General features: G+C 42.2%; 2 protein-coding genes across 13 annotated transcripts in view; both read right to left on the bottom strand.

Moving 5' to 3' along the window:
* Positions 1–15,451, bottom strand: part of GOLGA1 (golgin A1) — a 30,216-nt gene extending 14,765 nt beyond the window's left edge. The window contains exons 1-12 of one of the 6 annotated variants that reach the window (XM_043530575.1): positions 15,235–15,326; positions 14,365–14,428; positions 12,853–13,171; positions 10,520–10,610; positions 8,844–8,918; positions 8,282–8,379; positions 7,490–7,522; positions 5,540–5,668; positions 3,067–3,236; positions 2,504–2,615; positions 2,263–2,358; positions 635–760 (exon numbers count right to left, since the gene is read on the bottom strand). In XM_043530575.1, the coding sequence (XP_043386510.1) occupies positions 635–760; positions 2,263–2,358; positions 2,504–2,615; positions 3,067–3,236; positions 5,540–5,668; positions 7,490–7,522; positions 8,282–8,379; positions 8,844–8,918; positions 10,520–10,610; positions 12,853–12,987 (1,065 nt within the window). In that variant the 5' untranslated portion in view covers positions 12,988–13,171; positions 14,365–14,428; positions 15,235–15,326. Of the gene's footprint in view, positions 1–634; positions 761–2,262; positions 2,359–2,503; positions 2,616–3,066; positions 3,237–5,539; positions 5,669–7,489; positions 7,523–8,281; positions 8,380–8,843; positions 8,919–10,519; positions 10,611–12,852; positions 13,172–14,364; positions 14,579–15,234 lie in introns of those variants that run through there. The other 5 variants (XM_037879963.2, XM_037879965.2, XM_043530576.1 and 2 more) reach the window with 5 other exon arrangements.
* Positions 15,452–16,301: 850 nt separating this feature from the next.
* Positions 16,302–26,403, bottom strand: part of SCAI (suppressor of cancer cell invasion) — a 104,173-nt gene continuing 94,071 nt past the window's right edge. For 3 of the 7 annotated variants that reach the window (XM_037879376.2, XM_043530572.1, XM_043530573.1), the window contains one exon: positions 16,302–24,927. In XM_037879376.2, the coding sequence (XP_037735304.1) occupies positions 24,778–24,927 (150 nt within the window). In that variant the 3' untranslated portion in view covers positions 16,302–24,777. The remainder of the gene's footprint in view (positions 24,928–26,403) is intronic. The other 4 variants (XM_037879377.2, XM_043530574.1, XR_005222446.2 and 1 more) reach the window with 3 other exon arrangements.

Raw genomic sequence — 26,403 nt, 5'->3', positions numbered from 1 at the left:
ACAAGTAGCTTTCACACTGGACTTGGATTTATTTAAGCCAGGTTCATTTACTAGCTGTACCAGGCTAGGGTGCTGTGCACTGCAGGCGAGTGCTACCAGGGAAAAGCAGGTGTCCCTGTCTGCAGACCTAGGCTGGGGAAGCTTGCCTCTGTTCAGAAACAATATGGTATATCAGTGCTGCGGAACGGGGTCAGGAAGTAACGGGAGATATTGGCTGTCCTCAGTTCCCCTATGTGCTCTCTCAATTTAGAGCTATTTCTCATCAGTGCTTGGATCTTAGCTCTGTGGATACAATGGATGGTTTGGACTTTGCTTAAGAGTGCCCAGAGTTCTTTCCCATGTGCTTTGCAAGCCCTTTTAGCAACTAGAGCACAGAAGAGGAGGAATATGAATTAGTGCTAACTCTTTGGTTACTGGTGTTACGGCTTGCAATCTCTGTGTGCTACCCTCACTAAAGACATGATCTTGAACACAGCTGAGCAGGTCTCAGATTCCATCCAGCAGGAGCATAGTGCAAATACACACTGGAGGAACAGAGGCATATGCAGGATATTAGATATTTCTTCCATTACATGACAGATATAGTAATAGCCAGACAGTTCTCAAGGGATTTAAAGCAGTCTAAAAATGTTACCTCTTTGAGTAGCTCCCACACATGTTCATCCCCTGAAAAATTCCCTTCTAGTCTCTTTTCCAGGGAAGACACTTTTTCCTGCAGATGTTCAATGAGTTTATTTTTCTCATCAACTTCAACAGTCATCTGTTGGAACAAAAAGCCAGTGTCATCTTTATAGCCAAGCTCTTAGTACATAGTGGTTTCACTGGGGGGAGGGGGGAACACTCCCGCCCCCACAAACAGACGTCAAAAAGAAATTCTCTTTTATGAAAGCCACCCTATGTTATCTTAGGGTATGTCTAGGCTGGGGAAGAAAAAAAAAAAAGAGGACCGACCCACGGCAGTGAGTCTCAGAGCCCGGGTCAACTGGCTTAAGAACACGGGGCTCGTGCTACAAGGCTACAAATAATATTGTAGACATTGAGACTCGGGCTCTAAAACCCGGCAAGGGGGTAGCTCTCAGAACCTGGGCTCAAGCCTGAGTGTAAACATCTACACTGGAATTTGAGCCCCATAACATGAGCCCACGTCCGTTAACCCAGGCTCTAAGACTTGCTGCCATGGGTCTCTTTCTTTTTTTTCTTTTTTTTTTTTGGCAGTGCAGATAGACCCATAACAGCATTAAATATATACAAACGCAACTTGAAGCTAGGTAAGTAGATAGATTATTCCCTTTTTCAGCGTTGTGGCTGCCATTTCTGAAGCTTCACTGAATCTACCCATCCATTCAACACTGGCCTACATAAATTTGTATTTTAATTATTTATTAGACCTATATAAAACTTATTGTCCCAAATAAAGCATAAAATAGAGAATGTATTTTAATATCTTGAGTTGGGATTTCTATAGGAAGTGTTTGAAATAAAAATGTAATCTGGAAGAGAAAGGTCATTTTAACTATTGCAGTTCTACCAATCCATGTTATTTGCTTGGTCCATTCAGCCAGTACAGGTCTGCAATTTTATTACTTGCCATCTGGAAAAATTATGCAGCATGGACCCATAATTAACTTACTAAGTTGTATGTCCAACAGAAGCTAGATTTTCTTGTGATGATTTCTGGATGTCTTTGGTATTAATATTTTGGACTTAGTATGACTATTGCCAAAGATTTCTCTGATACCTAATTTCGTTACACGATTCCCTTCCCTCAGCGCTTCCCCAATTTGTTAACATTGTCCACAGATAGCAAAGCTCCATTATGCAAGCTTCTTGAATTTATTCACAAGATTGCCAGTTGGGGTATCCTGGCTGGCAATTCTCACACATTTACCCCACTTTCCAGGCATTTATAACTCTCCTGGTGATAATCCTAAATAGGGCGGAAACATGCTATAAAGGCACTCACACAAAGTTAAGTCTCGCTCCAAGATTACATTTACTAGCTTTGTGTGTTTTTACCTGCTGGGAGCAGGTCACATGCCTGGTTCATAATTCAACTGAGGAAGTTAATATAAAAATCTCTGCTTAAACAATTCAGGAGCTATGTTGCACTGCATTCATGCCTTTCAGACTGATTAAATACAATCCTCCATCTCAGGTGTGGGAGCTTGGGAACACTAAAACCTAACCAATTTCTGAGTGCCCTCAGATCACACACATAAGAACAGCTATAGTGGGTCAGACCAAAGGTCCCCACACTTTCACCTTTAGTTTGTGTTGTTCATATTCCAGTTTGAGAGATTCATGCTCCATCTGTAAAGTTTCCAATCTCTTCTCACAACCAGAGGCAGCAACTCGAGCCTATGGCATATAGGAAAATAGTTTTCAATTCCAAACTCAGTTTTTACGAAGCAAATGCAAACAAACATTTCAATGAAGGTCCAGTTTGAACTGTCGCATGAACTGACAGAAAGGAAGGTATCAGACACCAATTATCTCAGCTTACGTTTTGCAAGTCTGCTGAAAGATGCTGAATGAAGGTTTGTAGCTCTTGTCCTCTCTGCTCCAGGGCAGTGATCTTATTTTCTGCATTCGCCTCAGCTGCCACTAGTTCATCCCTTCACAGAAAGAAAAGCAGTAACTCAAGCAGAACGCATCTGCCAAGGGAAGGAGGATAGACTAAGAAACCTATGATTTGTTTCTAATCTTAACAGCAGCCATTCTGGCCTGGAACAACTATTCACAGGAGCTTAAAAGTGAGTTACTGCATACTCCAGCACTCATAACCAGGCGGAAGAATGGTAGTGACTGATCACAGAGAACTCTGCTAAGTGATCCAGGTTGCATACAAACAAACCAAAAGTTCCAATTTAACTGTAAAAGGGTAGGTTTAGTAAATTAGTTAATTAAATAGTGTATTCTTTGTCACACACTAGTATGCAAATACTGACTGAGCATTGCGCCTACTGTACATGCAGACCCTTCGAGGGGAGCTAGAGTTAAGTGGGAAATAAATTAGAATATCTAGATATTGCTGACAGACTCCTCTACCCCACCACACACACACACCTCTGTGCTTCCAGCTCCGAGTCCTGCTGCCGCAACTCTTGCACTTCATTGCTCAGAAGCGAGGACAAGTGGCTTGTCACCTGCAGCTCTTCTTTAGCACGGGTTAGCTCTCGACTGCATGCCTCCAACTCCTGTTCTGCTCTGCTTAGAGACTCTTCCTTTTTCAAAAGCTGAACATTAGAACATTATCTTTGACAAAGATGAACTGATACAGTTAATAAAGACTTCTGAAGGAGGTGTCTTGCTCCCTTTATCAAAGTTATAAGATAAATTAGATTAAATTTTACACAGAGAAAGCTGAAAATTCAGCGCCAACTGGGAGTTTACATATTGCATGCAGACACATACTGTAAAGAGTCTAACCTTCAGTGAATTAACAAAAACAGTAGAACCTCAGCGTTACGAACTGACCAGTCACCACAACACTCATTTGGAGCTGGTAATATGCAATCAGGCAGCAGCAGATACAGTAATGTACTGTGTTAAAGGTAAAATACTAAAAAAATAAAGGGAAAGTTTAAAAAGAAGATATGACAAGGTAAAAAAAATCTCTGTTCTTGTTTCATTTAAATTAAGGTGGTTAAAAGCAGCATTTGTCTTCTGCACAGTAAAGTTTCAAAGCTGTAGTAAATCAATGTTCAGTTGTAAACTTTTGAATAGGGCTATCGATTAATCGTAGTTTTAATTGCACTGTTAAACAGAATACCAACTGAAATTTATTAAATATTTTGGATGTTTTTCCATATTTTCAAATATAGTGATTTCAATTACAACACAGAATACAAAGTGCACAGTGCTCACTTTGTATTATTTTTATTACAAATATTTGCACTGTAAAAATGATAAACGAATAGTATTTTTCAATTCACCTCATACAAGTACTGTAGTGCGATCTCTTTATCATGAAAGTGCAACTTACAAATGTAGATATTTTGTTTTGTTACATAACTGCACTCAAAAACAAAACAATGTAAAACTTTAGCGCCTATAAGTCCACTCAGTCCCACTTCTTGTTCAACCAACTGTTCAGACAAACAAGTTTGTTTACGTTCACAGGAGATAATGCTGCCCGCTTCTTGTTTACGTCGTCACCTGAAAGTGAGAACAGGCATTTGCATGGCACTGTTGTAACCCATGTCACAAAATATTTATGTGCCAGATGCGCTAACGATTCATATGCCTCTTCATCTTTCAGCCACCATTCCAGAGGAAGTGCTTCCATGCTGATGACGCTCATTAAAAAAATAATGCATTAATTAAATTTGTGACTGAACTCCTTGAGGGAGAATTGTATGCCTCTTGCTCTGTTTTACCCTCATTCTGCTATACATTTCATATTATAGCAGTCTTGGATATGACCCAGCACGTTTGTTTTAAGAACACTTTCACTGCAAGTTTGACAAAATGCAAAGAAAGTACCAATGTGAAATTTCTAAAGATAGCTACAGCACTCAACCCAAGGTTTAAGAATCTGAAATGCCTTCCAAAATCTGAGAGGGACGAGGTGTGGAGCATGTTTCGGAAGTCTTAAAGAGCAACTCTCCGATGCGGAAACTACAGAACCCAACCGCCAAAAAAGAAAATCAACCTCCTGCTGGTGGCATCTGACTCAGTTAAGGAAAATGAACATGCGTCAGTCCGTACTGCTTTGGATCGTTATCAAGCAGAACTCGTCATCAGTATGGATGCATGTCTGGAACGGTGGTTGAGGCATGAAGGGACATACAAAACTTTAGCGCATCTGGCACGTAAATATCTTGCAACGCCAGCTACAACAGTGCCATGCGAATGCCTGTTCTCACTTTCAGATGACGCTGTAAACAAGAAGGGGGCAGCATTATCTTCTGCAAATGTAACCAAACTTGTTTGTCTGAGTGATTGGCTGAACAAGGAGTAGGACTGATTGGACTTGTAGGCTCTAAAGTTTTACATTGTCTTGTTTTTGAGTGCAATTATGTAACAAAACAAAATATCTACATTTGTAAGTTGCACTTTCATGATAAAGAGATCGCACTACAGTACTTGTATTAGATGAACTGAAAAATACTATTTCTTTTGTTTACAGTGCAAATATTTGTAATCAAAGGTAAAATGAGCACTGTACACTTTGTATTCTGTGTTGTAATTGAAATCAATATCTTTGAAAATGCAGAAAAGATCCAAAAATATTTAAATAAGTGATATTCTATTATTGTTTAACAGCGCAACTGATTGCGCAATTAACCTTTCTGAGCACCTGGTTAACCTTGTTGAGCACTCTCCTGCGACAAAGCTGCTGCTGCTCGTTGGGGGTGGAAGTTTTGTCAGCTCTCTCCTGCCGACAAACAGCAGCGACACTGCGCGCCTTTTAGTGACACAGCTATAGCAGCGGTGTCACTAAAGGGTGGATAGTGCAGACAAAGCCTTAATGTTTAGCCACCAAGTAGTATATATTCTAGCACCAAAAAGAAGAGAGACTATAAAATAATCTCACCATGTGTTTGACTTTGGCCAGTTCCTGCTGTTGAAAGCCCTCCAGTTCATCAATTTCATCTCTCTTTTGGAAAAGATTCAAACTCTGCTCCCTCATTTCTTGTAACTGAGCTGAAAGCATCTCTTTTTCCTATTGAACAACCATCAAAATTAAACAAGGAATCCAAAATGTCTGTCACTCAATTTCAGGTCAGCAACGTATTAAATTAAGCTTCTTGGGAACAGGATCTTGTTTTATGTTTATATCTGCAAATCACCATGCACTCTTATGGTGCTATATAAATAACAGACTTCTTGTATATGTATTTTTAGAATGCATGTGTCTCAGTAACCAACACAGCTTGCATTACTGAACTTTGGAAACTTTCAGGACTGTGCTGTGAACAAGACAAATAACTTTCATTTAAGAAGAAATTATATAGAAAGCTCTTTACACCGACCATTGAAACATGCCATGATAGGCAATTAATACTTGAAACACTTGACAGCAAATCTAAACATCTGTTTAACGCTTCTATGGTAAAAGATGCCTGGAGCAGAGACTGTTGGACAGCTGGAACAACTACAGCAAGAATGAAATCCTTTACGAAAAATTACTGAAGTGGAACTAATTTCTGCTGTGATGCTGACAACACAAGATTGAAGTCAACATATGCTTGTTTTTGGACAATAACTTCACAATATGGCCATGGCTGCACTCACAGTTACAGCTCTTTTGGCAAAGACTACTCTCCTTTTTATAACGAAGATACTCGCTGGTAGTGAAGCGCTTCACGTCAAACCCCCAATGGGGTAGGTGACCTCAACAGGGAAACTGGTATTGCTGTCAAACTTATTTAACTTGCACGCATCCATGGCTGTGAGCCAATAGGATTTTTCTCCAGCCAGATATAAATTCCCTTATGCGAGTAAAGCTCTGGTCTATAGTTATTACAGTGATCACCAGCTACTTTGGTGATAAGGCTAGAAAGGCTCTTAACAAGTCTCACCAAGTCAGTGCTACACAGAAAAATAAGGGGAGCAGTAATAAAGCTCATCCCGCAGCTCTCTGTTGAGCAGTTGCCATAGCAAATGCATATAATATTCATGGCAGGAAATGAGCATCAACAGCAGACAGCAGAAGTTAAAGGTCAACTGCAGCAGCACACAAAGGAAGAGGGAGTGCTTGCAAGTAGCCACTACATAGTCTATACTAGTGAGGGTTTTGTTTATACAGTGCCAACAGAGCGCTAAATGCTTCACAGACAGGCATGAAGACATGGTCACTGTCCCGATCAGTTTATAGTCTGAAAATAGAAGATTTTGCTTTTTTTTTTTTTTAAATGTATCAGCTTACATATAAAAGATCTTCCTCACCCCAGGACCACTCTGCTCTCCCTTTCACCACAGAGGGATAAAAGATTAAATCAGTTCCTGGCATACAGTGCGATTTTGGAGTCCCTGACTCCCAATCTCCATGATCAGACCACAGAGCTCTCACACTGGCTCTGAAAGGAATAGCTGCGAGACCTTAGCACTCACATCTCTCTGTCCCTCAGCTGTCGCTTCTGTAAAATACGGATGATAATGCCTCAGCAGCACTGCAAGGGATTAAATTAGTAATACTTGAAAGCGTAAAGCAAGAAATGTAAGTGCTATCTCAACCCTCCACTAACAAGACACGAGCCATCTGGGTAAAGGCTGAGCTTTTACATCTATGCTGGCTGGCGTGCCAATCTTTCATCTCATGCTTGCGTCTGAAGTCTGTGATTTGTTATTTCCTCTCCAAAACTAGTTCCAGGTTTAACTTCTGCGGTGATGAAGTGGAGAATGAAACATGACTATCAGGTCTCAGTGAGAGACCAAGGGATCAGATACTCTCGATAATTACATTTTCTGTATAACCCTCTGCTTGCCCAGTCCCAGTCTGCGCGTAGCCCTACATTTAACAGAGAGATCAAAGGAGACTTGCCTTTTCAAGATGAACCAACTTTCCCCTCCATTCCTGCGAAGGGGAAGGACAGAAAAAAGGGCAAATAAAAATCTAAACACCAACTTTGAAATGCAACAATAAATGTGACTGAAGGTATTAAAATTAGGGTAATTGTTATCAGATGGAATGAGTAAAAGTAAAATTAACCAGAGAGGATTTTAATATACCAGTAAAGCCTAAGACAGGTTCATTTATGACATCAGAGCATATCTGCTCTATGCAAACAAAAATGTATCATCTACAGCAGTGGTTCTCAACGTATTTACCATGGTGGGCTGAAGGGGCAGCTCTCTCTGCGTTATGTGGGCCACATTCACATGGTATTTATGCTACCTGTATCGCCCTAAGGATGTCACACGGGCTGCAGCTGTGTGCTGATTGGACCGCAAGCAGCCCACAGGTTGAGAACGACCGATCTACAGATATTTTAATTATGTGACAACAGAGTTGTATCTAGACAGCAACTGTGAATTTGAGTTCACATTAGACTTTCACAAACTCTTTTAAAGTAAAAAGAGCGAGTTATGTACGTTGTCTCAGAATGAACTGTCAGCAACACTGACCCTTGCACCATATCCCTCTTCTTTTCCTTCCACCCAGATAAGAATAAATCAAGGTAGTCTCCAGGCAGGACTGACACAGGCAAACAAATGCTGCATCTCAGCAGTGATTCTCCAGTACTACAACATGTTGACTATGCCAAGATCACTGCACTCAGAAGCCTCCCACTATTAGTCAATTGTTTCATCGTGTCAACCTTGTGTTTATTACCTGGTCCTTTTTTTCTAATGCCAAAGCCATTCCTTCAGCCATCTTCGCTCTGTTAGCCTGGTAAGCCTCATTCTGCTCCTGAAATTTCTTCATGGAAGCTGTCAGAGAATCACTAGTTAAAAAGTCAGGGTATGCAAATGCCAACACTGTGTATTCACTTCTGTAAATATTGTAGGTCACACTAAAATTTAGAACCACCACTGTCAAGATGGTCAAGCCTCCCTTTATGTTCGCACAATGCCTAGCACTATGGGAGTGCTACCACAAACAACAAAGATATCAGTAGAGCCGCATCTGGACTGCAATAATTCTGTAGATTTTTTTAAAATGCCAGTCATAAGTTCAGCAAAAGTGCTTGCTGGTAACTGTCAGACTAACAGCAAACAAATCAGAGCTGCTTTGTTCACTATAAATCAGGCAGAAAGTTGTGTCCTATTTTTACAACCAATATGTACTCAATATGAAGAGAAACACATTTTTAACTGTACAGCTTTTTACACTCCATCTGCATTCAAGGCAGAACAGTTTTAAATTAAAAAAAGGAAAAAATAAAAGTACGTACAATCCTGATGTTTTTCTAACGCAATTTCAAGCTTCTCTTTTATCTTCTGCAAGTTTCGGACCTGTTCAGCATAATCTTGAGTGAGGAGGGAGAAGCAGCACAGACCAGGAATGGACAGACATTAGGGAAAGAAATTTAAAACAAATTTTAAAGTGGTGAGTGGAAAGTGACAATGATTTTCTTAACTAGAAAATCATTCCTGTTAAGGAAAACTAGGCTGACCTTAACAATGAACACCACAAGCAAATCATTCTACCACACCATCCATGGGGTAAATGGTCGGTAAAAACAGAAGGGCCTAATTACACTAATGACAGGGAAAAGGCACTAAATCCAGCACAAGAAAAGGGAACATTGGCTACAACAGAATGTGGTGACAAGCACAATGATTGGGTTTGATTTCTGCTTGTGAAGAATCGCTCCAATGAGATAAAGCGAAGGAGGGTCGGAGAAATCCAAAAGCAGTTGATTTCCTTGTTCCATATTACACCTTACCATAGCTGTGCAATATTGCAGAGATAGTGCATTTTGGCTAGCTCCCCTGCTTAGCCAACAGTATCACACTCTTCCCTTTAAAATCCAGGTCTTAATGATACAGAAGAGGCAATGAAAGTCATATCTGCTCAAAAAATGGCAGAAATACACAAACAGGCCAGATTAAAGAAAGAAAATACCTTGAACAAGTGTATTTAGAAGCCCACAGGAGGATTTGTTTACAGATCTTGGAGTCTGGTCAAAGTTTCAGGTATTTGTAAAACTTCTGTCTCTATGGCAGCTAAGCATTGAGACCTCAAATGCCCCTAACAATACTTAGGGATTATTCCTTTAGGAACAGGTGAGCACTTTACAATTCCAATTGCACCATTAGCCTCCTTTGCACTTCCCATATTTGAGAGCTCAGCAGGGGCCTGCCCAGCCCCCAGTTCACATCAGAACAACCTTGAGGCTGCTCCAAGTTATGCTTTGTTTCCTATGACCCCCCTATGAGCTCCGGGAAGCAGAAGATAGCAAAGGACATAGTGCATTCTAGCCATGCCCCAATCTACTCCCTACACACAGGACTGGGAGCAGAGTCCCTTTGCCAGCTATGCGCCAGCCAGGGAGGACCCCATTACGGGGACAGTCTCCAAGGGTCATTTCTGTCCAGTTTAAGCTGCATCAAGATCCAGGCCCCCACCCCCACTCTTCCCTTTTCGGGGAGGCAGATCTTTTTAGACCATTAGTCTCTGCCCTGACAGAGCTATGTCATCTTCAGTACTGCACAGTGCTGAGCACCAGGGAGCCCTGACCCTAACTGGGCTCTCTGGATGCTGCTGCAGTAAATAGTAAATAAGAAATCAAACTGAGGACTGGAGGGTTCACATCCAAAAGAAGTGTTCTGGTTGGAGCATGGGGACAGAGAAAACTATACTGAACGTTTGGGAAGATCACACAGATGTGCCAAGAGAACAGCAGGAAGACAGGAAGTCATAAATCTTTATTTCTTATTTTAACATTCTGTATTGATTGTATTGTACAGCTCTCAGATGCTGACCAACGGGCTTATTATAAATGGATTAAACAGAAAGTTAGCTAGGCAGCAAACAAAATTCCTTTTGTAAATAAAAAATATATAAGCATGAAGGAAAATATTTCCCAGCATTGTAAGTTATCGTTTACATACTCAGGAAACATACCAGATAGTTTGGCCTCCAGTTTTCTTATTTGTTCATTTCTTCTAAGTAGCTGGGATGAGAGATCTTCTCTGGAGCTGCTTCCATCAGAGGCCTTGGCAGGTTAGAGAGAGACAGGTCTGAACTTCAGAAAGAACAATCCTGCCACACTCAAATTTTAATGACTGCAAACATTATAAGGACTAGAAATAATTAATGGTTTCCTTTTTCCCATAGAAAGGAGAACAGATTTACATATTCTACTGGCTAAGTCAGTGCATATGGCACTTGGGAAGAAGAAAGAGGGTTTAAATGTCAGCTGTGCAACATGGGCCTGTGACACAGAATACAATATTTTCGAAAACAAATAGTTGCTGAAAACAAGTAGCTCAAATTACTGGACTGACCATGTAATAGGATGACTGGAAAGAGGTAAATTAAGCCACACAGGTTGGAAGGTTCCCAGCAGGGGAGAGGATGAATAGGTAAGTAGCGGGAAAAGGGAAACTGTAAACCTTTCATCTGGGATAAACAGTTTGCAAACACTGATACAATGTTAATTTCTGACAATAATATTCATTTAATTAGTTTTTATTCTCTACAGTCCTCTTATTTTTTGCTTGGTATGGAAACAAAATTAAAAGCAATTAAGTGCCTACTGCTAAAGCATAGAATTCTTGAAAGATGAACAACAAATCCTGAACTGTTACACATATTTTATTGTATGCAACGTAGTTGTAGCTGGGTCATTCCCACAATATTAGAGAGACAAGATGGTTGAGGTAATAGCTTTTATTTATGGCTTATTACAACAATCTGTAACCCACTCACCCCCTCTTTTTGTCCTATGACTGCAGAGATGTTAATGGTCCACTCTGCCTTGACTAGTCCCTTACAATATACACTAACTACTTATGCTAAACAATCGGTTCCACCTTGCGTTCAGCTGTGATGCTCCAAGTACCTTTCCCAGGCCAGGTCTATACTACAGACCTATATAGGTATAACTACATCGCTCAGGGGTGTGAAAAATCTACACCCTTGAGTGACAGTTACACTGACCTAACCCTCTGTGTAGACAGCACTACATCGATGGGCGAGCTTCTCCCGTTGATATAGCTACAGCCTCTCAGGGAGATGGATTAACTATGCCGATGGGATTAACTCTCCCATCAGCACAGGAACATCTTCACTTAAGTGCTGGGGCAGCTGTGCCGATGCAGTGTTTTAAGTGTACACCTGCCCCAGACCAGAAGAAGAGCTGTGCATGGCTAGAAAGCTCGTCTCCCTCACCAGCAGAAGTTGGTCCAATAAGAGACATTACTTCACCCACCTTTTCTCACATACATTTTAATGTCTCCCTCCACCACAGTTTTCTGTTCTCTACACCAGCAATGCAATAGCCACAATGTTTCTCAATCCTGTATCAATTGCTATGTGAAAATGAGCTGAGTGCGGGTGGGGGGAGTGAAAAACGGAGTGTAGTAACCACAGTATTTTCCCATTGACTATTTGAGATCAAGATTTCCTGCCTAGCTCAGCACCCCATGTCTACGTGGTTGAGATTCAGAAATATTTTACAGCATCCCTCCTTGGGAAAATCTCTCTGTTTTACAGATGATGGAATGAAGATACAGGGGAACCTGCTGTTCTACAGCAACACAGCATACAGTAACTGCAGGCTCTGAAAGTGATGCTGCTGTACAATCTAATCCAGGGTTTGGGTGACATAAAATCCTCCAAAAGGCATGACTTTCAGCCAAAGCACTAACAGATTTTATTTAATTTATACACACCTAAAATTATTGATCTATAATCTATGTATACTATAGTTTCAAATGAAAAATAGTTTATCTAGACATTCCAGTAACAACCTACAAGTTTTTCCAATGCTACACAAACAACATAAGCATCCTATGTAGGTATGTAAACAATATGCCTGACCAGTAACTGCACCAGAAACCTAAGGAGTTAACACAGAATCAGAACACTACAATCTAAGACTTGGATTGCTTTCTTGCAATCTTCAGCATTACATTTACATACAGTATCTTGTGTTTTGCTGTAACATTGTTTGTTATTTTATACCTTAATTTGCCATGTTCTGCACTTAGTATAATTATGTAATTTATATTCTTAACATGAAAAAAATAATTATGTTTAATATTTATTCTCATCCACTAACACTTGACTATGCTTACTTCAATTTCCAAAAACTATTCTGATTAGAGATACATTTGCACATCACACATCTCTCTCTGCCATGCACTTGGTTTTTCAGTCAGTCAAGATTCTTGCAAGGCTTTTTGTAACCTTGTGTTAAAAATGTGTAGTAAAATACAAAGTACAATACTTACAAAATCATCTCCAGAATCTGCTCCCACAGATGTGATTGACTCTTTGCTGACTGATCTGGGAATTCTGGCAGCCCCTCCTGGCCGAGGAGCAATTGCTGCTTCCTCTGCTATCTTTTTCTTCAGTTTTGCAAACATTTTACTGCAGCTACCGTTCTATGGCACCTAAAGAGCCCGGTATTTTGAGACACAACTGTTGCCAAATTACACAGTTGATAAGTTTGATGCTCTATATAAAGTTCCAAAAGTCAAGATTTAATTTTAACTCAGCCAGTTTTACTCCTGTTCCAGTTTCTTCAAAGGGCTCATGGCCTAACAGTGCCTGTGAATCACAGAGAGATCAAGTTTCAACACCAAACCAGACAATAGACTGAAACCAATACAGCATTAAAAGACATTTTTATTACCCCTATTATAAAAGGTTCATATCTGTCAGACTGCACAATTAAAATTTTTTTAAAAAGTTACCTACAGAATTGAGCGGAAACGCTCAAATTTGTTATCATTAATTGTCAAAAGTGGATTTGGAATTATCACTGGTGCCAAGTTATGCAGATTTCTTCCCAGAAAGATATTTAATTTACTTTGTTTACACAATTTTCCTTAGCAAAGCTGTGGATAAGAGGCAAGAAGTTTGGTGAGGGGAATTTTCTGTCAACTCTCCAGATTGCATTTCCTCATTTTGATGGAAACAAAGAAATTCTTTAATTTTGCTGTTCAAATTTAATATTTTCTGTAAGTATTATTGCAAACACTGTACATTTTATTAACTTGAGACTGTTATGCTCTGGTTCAAAGCGTTACTGCACAGTTCCATGTTTATAATCTCAATAATCCCAGCCAAATATTGCTTAAATTTTGTAATGGCTAATGCTGTGAACAAAACACATGATGTGAGAATACAACTGGGTTCTTTCTGGGTCATTCACACTGGTAATTTCTCAATGTTTTCTCATAACTATTTTGGCTCTCTAGAGCTAACAGGAATAAAAATTCATTTGCAGTTATTAACTACACTAATCAAGGATCCTAGTAGGAGCATATTGACATGACAATGATAGACACACATCTCACAGTAAATTTCTCTCTTGCTTCCCACTTCTGGTGTTTTGAGTTCTTACTATTCCCTTTGATGCAGGGAATTATTACCGAGCTCTGCTAAACTCTCAATTTTGGTGGCTCAGTTTAGAGGACCTACCAATTGGAAATGAATCTTTCCCCATTTCTTGACCTAATTTTTAAGCAATTCTACAGAAATTTGACAATATATTCAACAATTCTGCTTTATTGTCTCCTGCAATGTCAACTTTCTCACATATTCTTCTGCTAATTCATCTCTTTGTCTTGTGTTCTGAGGAAAGTCCTAGAGGAGCAGCACCTACTGTCATCATTCAAGTGTCAAATAGAAATACTGAATATTTATCACACTCCTCCACCCACCAAACCCTTGTTTAACAATCCACTGATTTACCACGTTGACGTGCAACCTCAAACAAGTCTTTGTTCTCAACTCACCTGGAGGTCCCTCCTCTATGCTCTTACAACCCCTTCTAGTGTTGAAAGTAGCAGCGTAATCCCACTGTAGGGTAATTAGCATTCCAAGTAGTGACATGAATACAATTAGTTACTCAGAACTCTCCTGCTTATTTTGTATTAATTACTTCACTTCCAAACAGAGTTAACATCACTTATTCCAGCATAAGGAGTCCACACAGGGACAGTTATTCCAAAATGTCCTCTCTGTAGACAATGCCAAAGAGACCTGGAAAGAGCTTTGGGCTCCTGTAGTTTCTGAAGTTCCACACAGCGCATGGGGACCATCTGGACTGTGCACCTTACACCGGGTCATGAGAGAAGGTGGAAGGAGAGCAAAGCAGAGCCGAACGGCTCCCTCGTTGGCCAAAAGAGGCTCCCCCAGGCAATGCGCTGCAAAGCCCTCCAGCTGACCGTCTGGAAGTCAGAGACGTTTTCGGGGTGCTCCAAGAACGCCGTGTCCCCTCACCGGGCCTGGGCCCCACCTCACCCGGTTCCACCCCTCCCCCAAACCCCCCCGCCCCCGGGCCGCCCCGGGCTCCACCCGCCCCCGGGCCTGGCTCCACGGTATCACTGCTTCCTCAACAACGTGGCCCATGGACACGGCGGCCGCGGCTTCCCCTTCCAGCTCCTGCCAGCGGCGCCCCACGAGCCCGGCTCCGGAGCGGTCCCAGCCCCGCCCCCAGCACCGGCCCGGGAGCCTCCTCCTCGGCAGCCCCTCAGCAGTCGCGGCCGCGCTCCCCGGCCCGCCCGGCCCCTCAGCAGCCGCGGCGCGCCCCGCTCGGAGCGGGCCGGAGCCGCAGGGCGGGCCCCCAGCCCCTCCCGCACAGGGCGTCTCAACGTCTCACTCACCGCGCGGCCCCGCGGCCCCTCCGCCCATCCCCCATCGCCTCCCACCGGCGACACCGCGGCAGCTGCTTCCGGAGCCGAAGGTGACGCTCCCAACACCGGGAAGGAGCTGTCAAGGCGCCAACCCGGAAACATAACTCAGCAGCCGGAAGTGACGAGAGAAAACCACGAGGGGAGAGGGAGTCCGGCACCAGGCGCATGCGCACCGCGGGGAGTGGCGGGCGCGCGGGCCGTTGCTCGCCGCCCGGGCTCGAGCCCGCCCCGCAGCCTCGTTCCCGGCTGGGCAGCCGTTAGCCCCGGCCCGCGCGCCGGCAGCCAGGGGCGGGGCCGACCCGCACGGAGCTGGCGGCGCCTTGACCGTGACTTCTGCGGTTCCGTTTCCCGGCCTCACACGGGGGAGCGCCCGCTGCAGGCCGCGCCGACGCCGGGGGCCGCCCCATGGCGCCGCGGGCGGAGGAGAAGGAGGGCAGGCCGCGGGCGGGGCAGGCCCGGGGGGTGGCTAGGCCGCGGCGGGAGGATTAGACCCCGCTGCTCGCCTGCCTCCAGCCTGGCCTCTTCCGCCCGTCCCGAGCACGGTCCCTTCTCCCCCCACCTCTCGCGGCCTGGCCGCCCGCTTCCCCAGGCTGCCAGCCGGGAACGACTCTGTTCAGAGCTGGGGCGCGGCCCCGGAGGGACGGGAGCCGGGGCCGTGCCGTTCAGCCCCCGAGGCCTGGGGGGAGCATGCTCAGTGCAGACGGAATCCGGGGAGAACGTAGCAGCCAAACTAACAGACTCCGAGCGTGCCTCTGGTCCTAGCAATTTTGAGACTCAGCTCAGCCCCAATTTGCTTCCTCTATAACCCCAGGAGCAGCCACGAAATTTCAAGTTCCCGCTCCCAAGAATAAAGGTGCAGAAGTTTTTCCTCAAGACAGAGGGATTTTTTTTTTAAATGGGGTAAAACATTTTTCCCTTCTCTTGCCAAAAATGCCATGGGACCTTTACATGACCATAAAGGGTTTCACTTGACACCACAACCTCAATGAGCATAAGCTCACCCGGAGCTGATACAGATATACACAAGGAAAACCAGAAATGTTTAAGCAAATATGTTTATTTTATATTGGTCATACACAATTTGAGTGGATTTCAGATACAAAAATTCATGTACAATAATTCACAACTGATGAATGTAGTCACATTCTGAGAGAACATTTACCAATGTGAAAATGTCATCAACACACTAACAGCAAAAAAACCACACTTTTCATATTGTCATTCAATGCAACAAACATTGTTACAGTATTTCGTTCCCTTGGTGCTGTATCAGCTCTGTGCAGAATCACAGTGTTAAATTGGAAAGTCGGTTTAGTGGAATAAGTCTTCCCAGCAGCAGCAAGCAAAAGGATGGCACATACACACACTACGCTTTTGAGGAACAAGTCGCCACTGGCTATTAGGCAGTCCTAAACCCACTATTGCCATCTTGCTGGGGTATTTGCCATTGAAACCCACATAATCTCTCTCACAGTTTTGCACAAACTACAGCATGAAGTATCATCAATATCAACAGACTAAAGCTGGGAAGAGATTTATCAGATGGGATGAAACAAATGAGAAAACTTCCATGGTTGAAATATTATGGTGTAAGCAATTCAGATGCATTAAACACAGACAACAGCTTATAAGTATTGCACAAAACAGACATCAGGTTTCAACATCAACCATGTGAACCGTTGTTTATGTATATTATCATCTTGGTAGCACTTTGCAGAAAAATGTCCTAACATTGTGAAACTAAAATGACCTCAGATTCCCTCAGCACCAGGAAGGTATCTCACTGCACCGGTCAGACCAGGACTATTTTCTCTTTAGTATTTTCTTTTTTTAAACCTCAAGTCATAACAGACTGATAACCTGGCAACAAGACACATGGTTATGTAACAAAGGGAAACAGGCTTTGTGAACCATTACAGAGGTTTGTCACCCAACAGCATCATCACATGCACTACAGACTAGCTGCACTTGGAACAGGATACGTACATGTAAAACTCTTGTGCTTCCATCTCTTCAGAAGAGAGCGCCTATTAGAAATACAACGGTATATTCCCTACAAATGGCATCACAGTTCAACAACATTTTAGTTACATACAAGCATTGGCCACAGTTTATTAAAATTCCTTTCATACCACTAAGGCGGCAAGTTATGACCTCCAAACAATACATGTTAAAAAACAAGCATGTTACTTTCTAATAACAATACAAGGCTATAAAAAAGTTACATAAATCATTTGTCTCCATGGGAAAAAAAATGTCAGATACTAAGTGCAGACATGCTTGTTCCACACATGGCTGATTTCAGCGTTCATTAGGATTGTAATATATAGAGTAAATGTATACTCACTTGAATTACAGTAGGGATTCCATCTGGCTAAGATGGCATTATTGAGTCCAAACATATCATGATCTACATATTCATATCCCTTCTTGACATAAAACGCTGCTGCTGCTGTCTGATTAAAAGCTCGGCTTGTATCTTGTAAACTAGAGTGGATCATCCCATTTAAGTTGGGTGGTTTAGGCGTTTTAGTTGCATGCAGTTTCCATTTATGGAAATTTAAATATGCCTTCCACCTGGATTATCCAAACATCTCCTTATGACACTCTATTCTCTTAAAGTTGTCTAGTCACCACAAATATGAGAGACTAAGGTTTGTGTATAGCTAAACCAAGAGAAAAATCTGGAGAGCTACTGGTTCATCAAAGGCCAGCTGGCAGAAGCAAAAGCATGCAAGAAATCTGCTTGCAAAATGGCACTGAAAGAGGCTTAGAACTGATAATGGAAGCAATAAGCAGGCCTTGGTGTTATTTAATTCTAATTACTAATAAGAATTAAGGTGGAAACTGAATTTTTTTTAAATGAAGTAACTTCAATTCTCACTTTAATCTTAGAAGCTCTAACTTCTTCCTGAAATGTCCAGTGGTCATATATATGTCATAATATCTAATATATATGTCATAATATATTCCTTTCCTCCCAAAGACAATAGAATATTTTCTGGAATTACATTGCTTTGGTGAGTTACAGATACCTTGCAAGAAAAGTCCATTTGCTCCAAAAAATTTCTCTCTTTATATATTTTTAAGTAAAATAGGTTTTGTTTTTTGTTTTTGTTTTTTTTACCAAAATAGGATATACAGGCACCTGGCTGTAAAATAATTTTGAACCAATTCAATATAAAATTACTTTTAACAATATATATTCTGATTCCCAGACAAGGCAGAAAGCTCCCATTTTGTGCATGGATGGGCTGCCTGAGGTGGAGTTCATCTTTCTGAATTTCCATCCCCATTTTCCTTGTACTATTTGCTGATCCTAGGGGAGGGGCAGGAGAAGGTAGTGGCATCTTGTGCTTTTTTAGAAGTACTGCTAGGCAATGCCATGCTCCAGCAAATCAGCTGAGCGCTGCTACTGAGAAGTGGTAGTAACAGAGTCCCAGGGGTTCCTTCTTGTAAGCAAATATTAGGGAACACAGTCTGAAGAGAAAATGCAAAACAGAGTTTCTGCAGCTTCAGCTTGTATGGCAGGCTTTGTTAGCCCTGCAGGAATACGTGCAGAGGAATGACCTCTGAATAAGATCTGAAAACTGCTTCAGTATCTGAACTGAACAAGTAAGCAGTATTTGAAGTCTGTGGCTCAAGTCTCAAAAGCAGGAGGTGAAGTTGGGATTTAAGAGCAATGCACCTACAGGAAGACAACTGATTGGCAGAAAGACTGAGAAGGAATGGAAATTCATTCCTTCAATCTTCTGAAAGACCACTCTATAATTCAGAAATCCTCAACTCTCTTCATGCAGGGTGGAGGGGAGTGGGGGGGCGAGTTACAAAACAACAAGGCAGGGTCTTTTTAAGATGAAGGGTCTGAAGAGCAATGGCAATACAGGGGCCCCATTATGACGACCCTCCAATCCTCCACACAGCATCCTCAAACACAGACCCAGACTGTACCACAGTCCAGTTACACTAAGTCTGATGGCATGGTCTGTACTAGACTTTTCCCATAGGATTACCATGGTTCTTATTGGTGCAGCTCTACCAGTTGTAGCATTGGAGAGAGCTCTGGTATGGATCAATTGTAATGTTTTAACTGCTATGTTGCCGAGTCCTGCCAACTCTATATTAAGGCTTCTAGTATACCACTGCTACCACTACTGAGTTGTAATGGTGAGAAAGTCTAGGGTAGACAAAGCCTGTTTAAGAAAAGTATTAAGACAGAAGGGCTATTCAGAGAGGTCACAGGTTTTTAACTTCCAGGAAGGAGTTTGGTTCAAAGGTTTATGTACAAGTCTGGATATGGTTCTGATGCTAATGAAAGAATAAAGGAATCAAGCCTTTTCCATGAAGCCTTTTCCACTCTCCAATATCTGCAACATTGTATGGAATTTCGGCTTCTATGTATGCGCCCTCACAATACAAAGAGCAGCCATAGATTCATACACAGGTATTAGCATCTCCTCCCATCCTCACAGGGTCAGTTTTTACAGAGCTGCTAAAATTTTAAGATCTCCAAAGATTAACAAGGGCCCCTGCTGAAGCCTGAATTCCCATTCCTATATGCTCCATTTGACTCTTAGGAGAGAAATATCCTCATTTTCTCTCCCTGAAAAGGTTTCCTAGTAGCCATTACTTCAGCACTATTTGCCAAACATTATTTTAAATCCATCAGGACAAAAACTGTGAGACTTCTCCAGAATTCATTCCAGAGTCCAACTCAATTTTTCACAGGTGTTCATGCACCTTCATTTCTGTCAGAGTCTAATCCACAAGCAGCAAAGTGGTGGCACCTTTTTATACTTGGAGAGGGGTTAGAAATTTCCGAATTCATAAGAAGCTTCACAGCCCTGTTTGTTGCTGTTAATCTGAGACACCTAGGGAAAAAAAGGCAACAATAGTAACCTTGGCCAGATGTTTTAAAGCCCAGATAGCAGAGGAGTACAAGGCAAGAGGGTTGCCACCAATGGAGGTAAATTACACCATACCCACTATGTTATCATAGGCAGAACGTAGGAGCTGTGGCAGAAGAAATCTGCAAAGCAGGCACTTAGTCAAGTTTGCATATTTTCCTCTAAACATTATAGGCTCAGCTTGCTGTCTTCATAGGAACTTTCCTGCACTTGGAAGGCAAGTTCTCTCCACTGTTGTAAGCAAGTGAAACACCCGTGTTTGTTTTTTTAAAAAAGGTCTGACAAGAGCGGGTCCATTACTTCTCCCCTGCCTCTCTCATAACTGTGATCCTCCCAGATCAATCTTTCTTTCACTACTATTCACTTCCTAGCAGTGAGGATTTCTGAACATGAAATGAACAGGAGAACATTTTTCTGTTATGTACAAGCATGCTGTATGTACACAGAGGTATCCACAACCATATTCACATGCCTATGCATACAGTAGGTATACACATGTCAAGGACAGCTCAGACTTTACGGTCAGAAGGTACCATCATATCCATGTAGTTTGATCTCCTGCACATTACACACCACAGAACTTCACCCACCCACCTACTCCTGTAATAGACCGCTTAGTCCCTGGCTGAGTTACTGAAGTCCAAGTAACAGAGAATCCACCATTTACAATGGATGAGTTAAAGCAAGTTTGAATGGGACAAACTGTTGGAACAAGATAAATGAAGTTCACTCTTTGAAAATCCCTGTTGTCAAGTTTGATTAATAGCAAGTATTCTGAACAAGAACAACCAGATATGATAGAATAGCCAAGAAGAGAATAAGAGACTCCTTTAAAAAGTTTATCTCTGACTTTTTAGATTCAGGCAGAGTGGATGACATGTTTCGATTCTGACTTAAAGTTCTCATTGTTTTCAGATTCTAAACCAGCCTCTCCTACCAGTCCTCTCTGCATGTGCCTGTCTGACTGGACCTACTGCAAACTCCAGCTAATGGGGAGGCAGGAGCAAATACATCACTTGGTCCTGTAGACATAGAAGTCACACAGATGCACCATAAGCAGAGAGACTCTTCTTCTTCATCCAAGCTGAGCAGAAGAAAAGCATCAGGGCTTCCCCATCAGCTCACAAACCACATTCCACAAAGGTTCACCAGGACACAAAGAGGGCATGCTAATGGAATCCTTTCTTCCAAGCTCATGTACACATGCTATTCCCAGCTGCAGGGAAGTAAAATGGAACCACAACAGTCAAAGCTAAACGTGGGATTTCATTACAGTCACAGTGCAGTGACTTGGGACTGAGCTTCTAGCTTATTTAATGTTGAAGTGCAGGAGGGGGAAGGTAACACAGATGCTGTGTTCTCTCCCTTTGTGCTGCGACTACAAAGATTTCCATATTCCTACATGGCTTCCCCTACGTGTCTGCATACAAAGGATGCTCCATGAAAGTTATGACAAAAGAAAAACTAAACATTAATGCAAACACTCCATTGTGTAATTGGGACCTCATGCCCATGGGAAAGGGCAAATCAGCCTCAAGCTTCACATTTCCTGGATTCTGTTGGTTCACGTCACAAAATTACTATAATTTCAGTGTGAATTGGAATATTTACATTTGTAAAAGAAACCCCCCTGCTCACTGGATGAGGCCTGCTGCACCTAGTTTTAGCCCCAAATTATTTTATTTACCAAACATAAGCCCCTGAAAATAGAGGATTACAATGTAATGCAATCACAAACTTAACTACAGCATCTTGAATAATGCTTCTAAAACACCCTCATGGAATGCAATCCAATTGGCGTGCGTACGTGTGTATATATAATATTTATATATACATTTATTATCTCAAGACCTTCCTATATACAAATATCTATACATATTTACAAGCACACCCAACAGGCAGGTGGGTGTGTACTGTACATAAACACACAAACACTGAGTATATACATATTTATTTTAAAATAAACTCAATCTCAGCTAAAGAAGGGTGACGGAAGAACCACAGCTCCACAGAAAAGAACTGCATCATCAACTAGAGGTCTGCTCAAAGAAATTCTTCTCATAATGTTTCATTGATTTCTAGTGCCCATGGGAGTGAAGGACTTGGCTATAGCCCAGCCCAGCGCCAGCAAGTGCTATGGAAGCTCCATGCCTGCCACGTACTCTGTAACACCCACTGCTGTTCTGACTGGACTCCCCTACAGCAGTGCTGATGGGCACCAATCCTGACCTGTAGCACCCTCAGCCCCTGGCTATTCCAAACAAGAAGATGGTCACATCACTGTGTGATTCTGTGAAGAGGCCCACTGAAGTAGGCACCAAGGTAAGGAAGCTACCAAAAACTCATTTTAAAAATTGAAACATTGGACTAGACCTCAAAATTAAAGGGCTACTCAGACTCCTCCCCATTTTCCAGCATTGGAACAATGAACGCAGAACAAAACCGCTTTCATGAAACAGCTTAAAACATTCCCACAGTGGTACCATATACTACATTCTGTAAGGACACAACAGAGTCCAGCATGGTGTCCTTGCTCTATTACAGGTTTCGGCATTACAGTACAGGGAGCACTCCACGGGACTTCACTTCACACAGCAATACAGCCATGCAGAACAAAAAGCCAGAAGGCAGCCTTTCCAGCACCATACACCTTATATTCACACAGAAACAAGATGACCACAGTTTGCTTTGCTATCATTATTTCTAGACCTGTCATTTCAGGCCATTTGACAATCTGTTGTACAATTTCAGATACAAAAATTACAATCCGTATCTCCATAGACTTGTCTTTCACTGGATATAAAGTAAACACCTTCTTGGTAGAATGAGCATTTTCAGTTAAAAGCCCACGATTCATTTTACAGATCTTTAAAAACCAAACACCGGAGCCTACAAAAATCAGTTGTGCTTCAGTCTTGGCTTTGGGACAAGCTGGCTTTTACACTGCCAGCAACTGAAGTGGAGCCAGTCTCAAAGCTGAGTGTCTACAGGCTATTAGATTGGGTGTTTAGAACATTTGCTTCATAGAAGCCAAAATCCTTCTACTGTTCCAGTGCTTCCCTCCTCCATGCCTCCTTTCTGTCAAGGGGTGCGAGAGCTCCTGGAGCTTGTTCTGAAGCTAGGAGGGCATTGCATTGGTAGCTTCACCCTCCTACTTCTCCAGCAAACACCTTCTCTACCTTAGCTTTGAATTTCGTACAAATCATTATGTTCCTTGATGCAGACTTTATAGAGCCCCGCTGGATATTTTCTAGGTCTGGGTGGAATAATTGTGCAATTAAAGGGGCACAGCAGAAGCGGTGATACCTATAAACCAATCCCCACTAGCTGTGTTTTGGGGTTTGTTGGTGACTATGTGCCTTGCACACCTTCCCTCTGCTCAGCCTCCCAGTGGCTCATTTGAAAAATGCTGTCAGAGCAGGACTCAGAGCAGACATGTAGGGAGTGGGGTGGAGTGATGAGCCCTCACCATACTCATGAAGGGCTACAGTGCTCTGTGGCAGCACTTATTAACCATTATAACGTAAGAAAAAAGCACTTCTAGGGTCACAAGGATCCCATGAAAGATCATCCCATTGTTAAAGCAGGCAACAGCACACCAGCCCCAAGAGACTTCCTGCCAGGTGTTTCTCTGTTGGGAAGGGCTGGAACTCAGTACTACTATGGGAGACTGGTTTGATTTCCGGGCAGAGACTCACCAAGGGCTGAGAATACTGCAGAAGCCACTCACTTCATTCACTCGACGAGGTAAGAAGGAAGACACCCTCCACCCCCAGCCCCGGTGATTAAGAAGCTCTGACTCAAGAGGAGTTATGGACCAGCATCCTCAGCCAAAAGGGTGGTGGCTCTGACAAGACATGGAGGTGTGACAGACCTTGCTATACTGAGGAAATGGGGCCAAGTTTGTTAATTTTGTAATATATGCCACCAGCCTGCTATCTACACCCAAGCAGGCAAGAGGGGACTTGTGTTCTTGGCCAGCAGTGCTGCTCAGTAGAAGATTTAAATTACTAATTTACATGGAACACTAGATGTCAGGAGATCCCTCTGCAGCATCACTCCAAACCCACTGCTCCAACTGCCATTTGTTCTAGCACAAGTTTGTCTAATTACTCACCTAAGATTGAAAAAAATATATTTGTTATGAAGGGCTGTTTCTTTTATTGCTCTTGCTGGTTTGCATTATGTGTTTCCAGCTTTACCATTTCAAATCCAAACTCTTTGGGGATAAAATATTGGTTTTCTATTGGGTTTTTGCTTCCAATTTTTTAAAACTGTATAAAAATAAAGGATTTCCATAAAGTGGGCTAAAATTGACCAATAATATTTTTATGCTTAGGATCTAGATATGGTTGCTTTCAACCACAAAAACAAAAATAAAACTCCAGGGATTCCTTAGTTTAACATTTAAAAGATGTGAAAAGATTGGTTTATAAAATTGACCCCATACAGAATGGAGCAGCTGGGCTAATTTAAAAAAAAGAAAAAAGATCCCAAATTTTAAAATAAAATCAAGTAACTCCTTTTGTGGATTTTCACATTAGAAAACTGCACCATTCAAAGTCTGTGGCTAGGGAAATCCTGTTGCAGTAAGGAAGTGTTTCTTTTAATAGTCATCAATGGTGTTTTCCAGGAACACATTTCTAACATCCAGGATGGAAGCCAGCTCCAGAATGTGTTTTTGGAGGTGAGGGTTCTCCACGGTTTCATCTCGTGGCAGTTGGGGATAAGATTCAGGGTAATTTCGAGTTTCCTGCTAGATGAAGAGAAAAAGAGTACAATTATTTTTATAATCTAACAGTACAGAACAAAAAGTATAAAAAGACAATTCATTAAAAAACACACACTGATCTGTTTGACAGGCCACAAAAGTGGCCAGATCTTGGCAGAAATGATGAAGTTGATCTTCACAGCCATCTGCCTTGACGCACAGGGAGTGGCCTCGTTTTCAAATTATGGCAGCTTGGTGCCTACAGGTGACTGTGGCAGTAGCAAAGCCTCATTAACCCAAGATGGCCAGGTGTGTTTAAGTGAACACATGATTAAAATAGAACAGGCCAAAGGAGGAGATTTTACACATGTGCTGAATACACTGCTAATAATATTTTTATGCAATGCTCAAGCAGCAAGCAGGTAAGTTAGATCTGTGCACCAACATCCACAGTATACTTCACAGTGGACATGTATAATCGCATAATCCTAGAGGCAACACTTCATTCCTGGCAACAGAGGAATCAGCTTTCTGCCCACTGTAATGATCTGCAGGCTTCAAGGTCACAGAAGCGCAGAAGTGTAGGGCTGAAAGGGACTGCAAGAGGCCGAGTCCAGCTTCCTGCAGTGAGACAGGACCCAGTAAATCTAGATCATCCCTGGCGGGTGTCTGTCCAGCCTTTTCTTAAAAGCCTCCGGCACCGGAGATTCCACAGACTCCCCCAGAAGCCTACTCCAGAACTGAGCTACCCTTAAAGTTTTTCCTAATATCTAACCTAAATCTCCCATTACTTCTTGTCCTCCTTCAGTGCACATGGAGAACAATTAATCACATTCCTCTTTATAACAGCCCTTAATATATCTGAAGACTTATTAGCTTCCTCCCTGCGTCTTTTCTCAAGGCTATACGTGCCCAGTTTTTTTTAAACCTGTCCCCCGGGGTCAGGTTTTCCAAGACTTATCATTTTTGTTGCTCTCCTCTGGACCCTCTCCAGTTTGTCCATATCTTTCCTGAAGTGTGGCGCCCTCACACTCCTCAGAAACTCCCACCCATCCACCCCACTTTGGAAATCATGAATTCTGTGATGCATTCCAATTTGAAAGCCCACCCACCACTCTTGTTTATAAACTTTCCAGGCTGTATGCCAAGAGGTCCTCTGACTATATTTTTTGACATAGCACTCTTAGTATACACAGCTGTGTACAATTACAGTGCTATACAAATGAATATGTATGTGAATAGGCTCAATACTAGAACGTGTATTTCAGAAATGGAGGGATGTGTCCAAACTCAGATAAATAGTTTCATGCTCTACATGGAAACAGAAGACAGATGCACTATATTGTTAAAACTTGTTTTGATCATTTGTATACAAAGGCCTTTCCACCTGTAAGAATAGCTAACATTACCCGCTACATGCTTCACACATACATTAATGAATACTCATTTAAGCATGCGAGGAGTCCTTATGAGCAGTATTAATGAAGCCCATGAGCAGAAGAGCCACAGAAGTTAGATAGA

Source organism: Chelonia mydas, chromosome 16 (assembly GCF_015237465.2).
Source record: "Chelonia mydas isolate rCheMyd1 chromosome 16, rCheMyd1.pri.v2, whole genome shotgun sequence".
In the NCBI taxonomy this organism is placed as follows: Eukaryota; Metazoa; Chordata; order Testudines; family Cheloniidae; genus Chelonia; species Chelonia mydas.
This window is presented reverse-complemented; position numbering and strand designations above follow the sequence as displayed.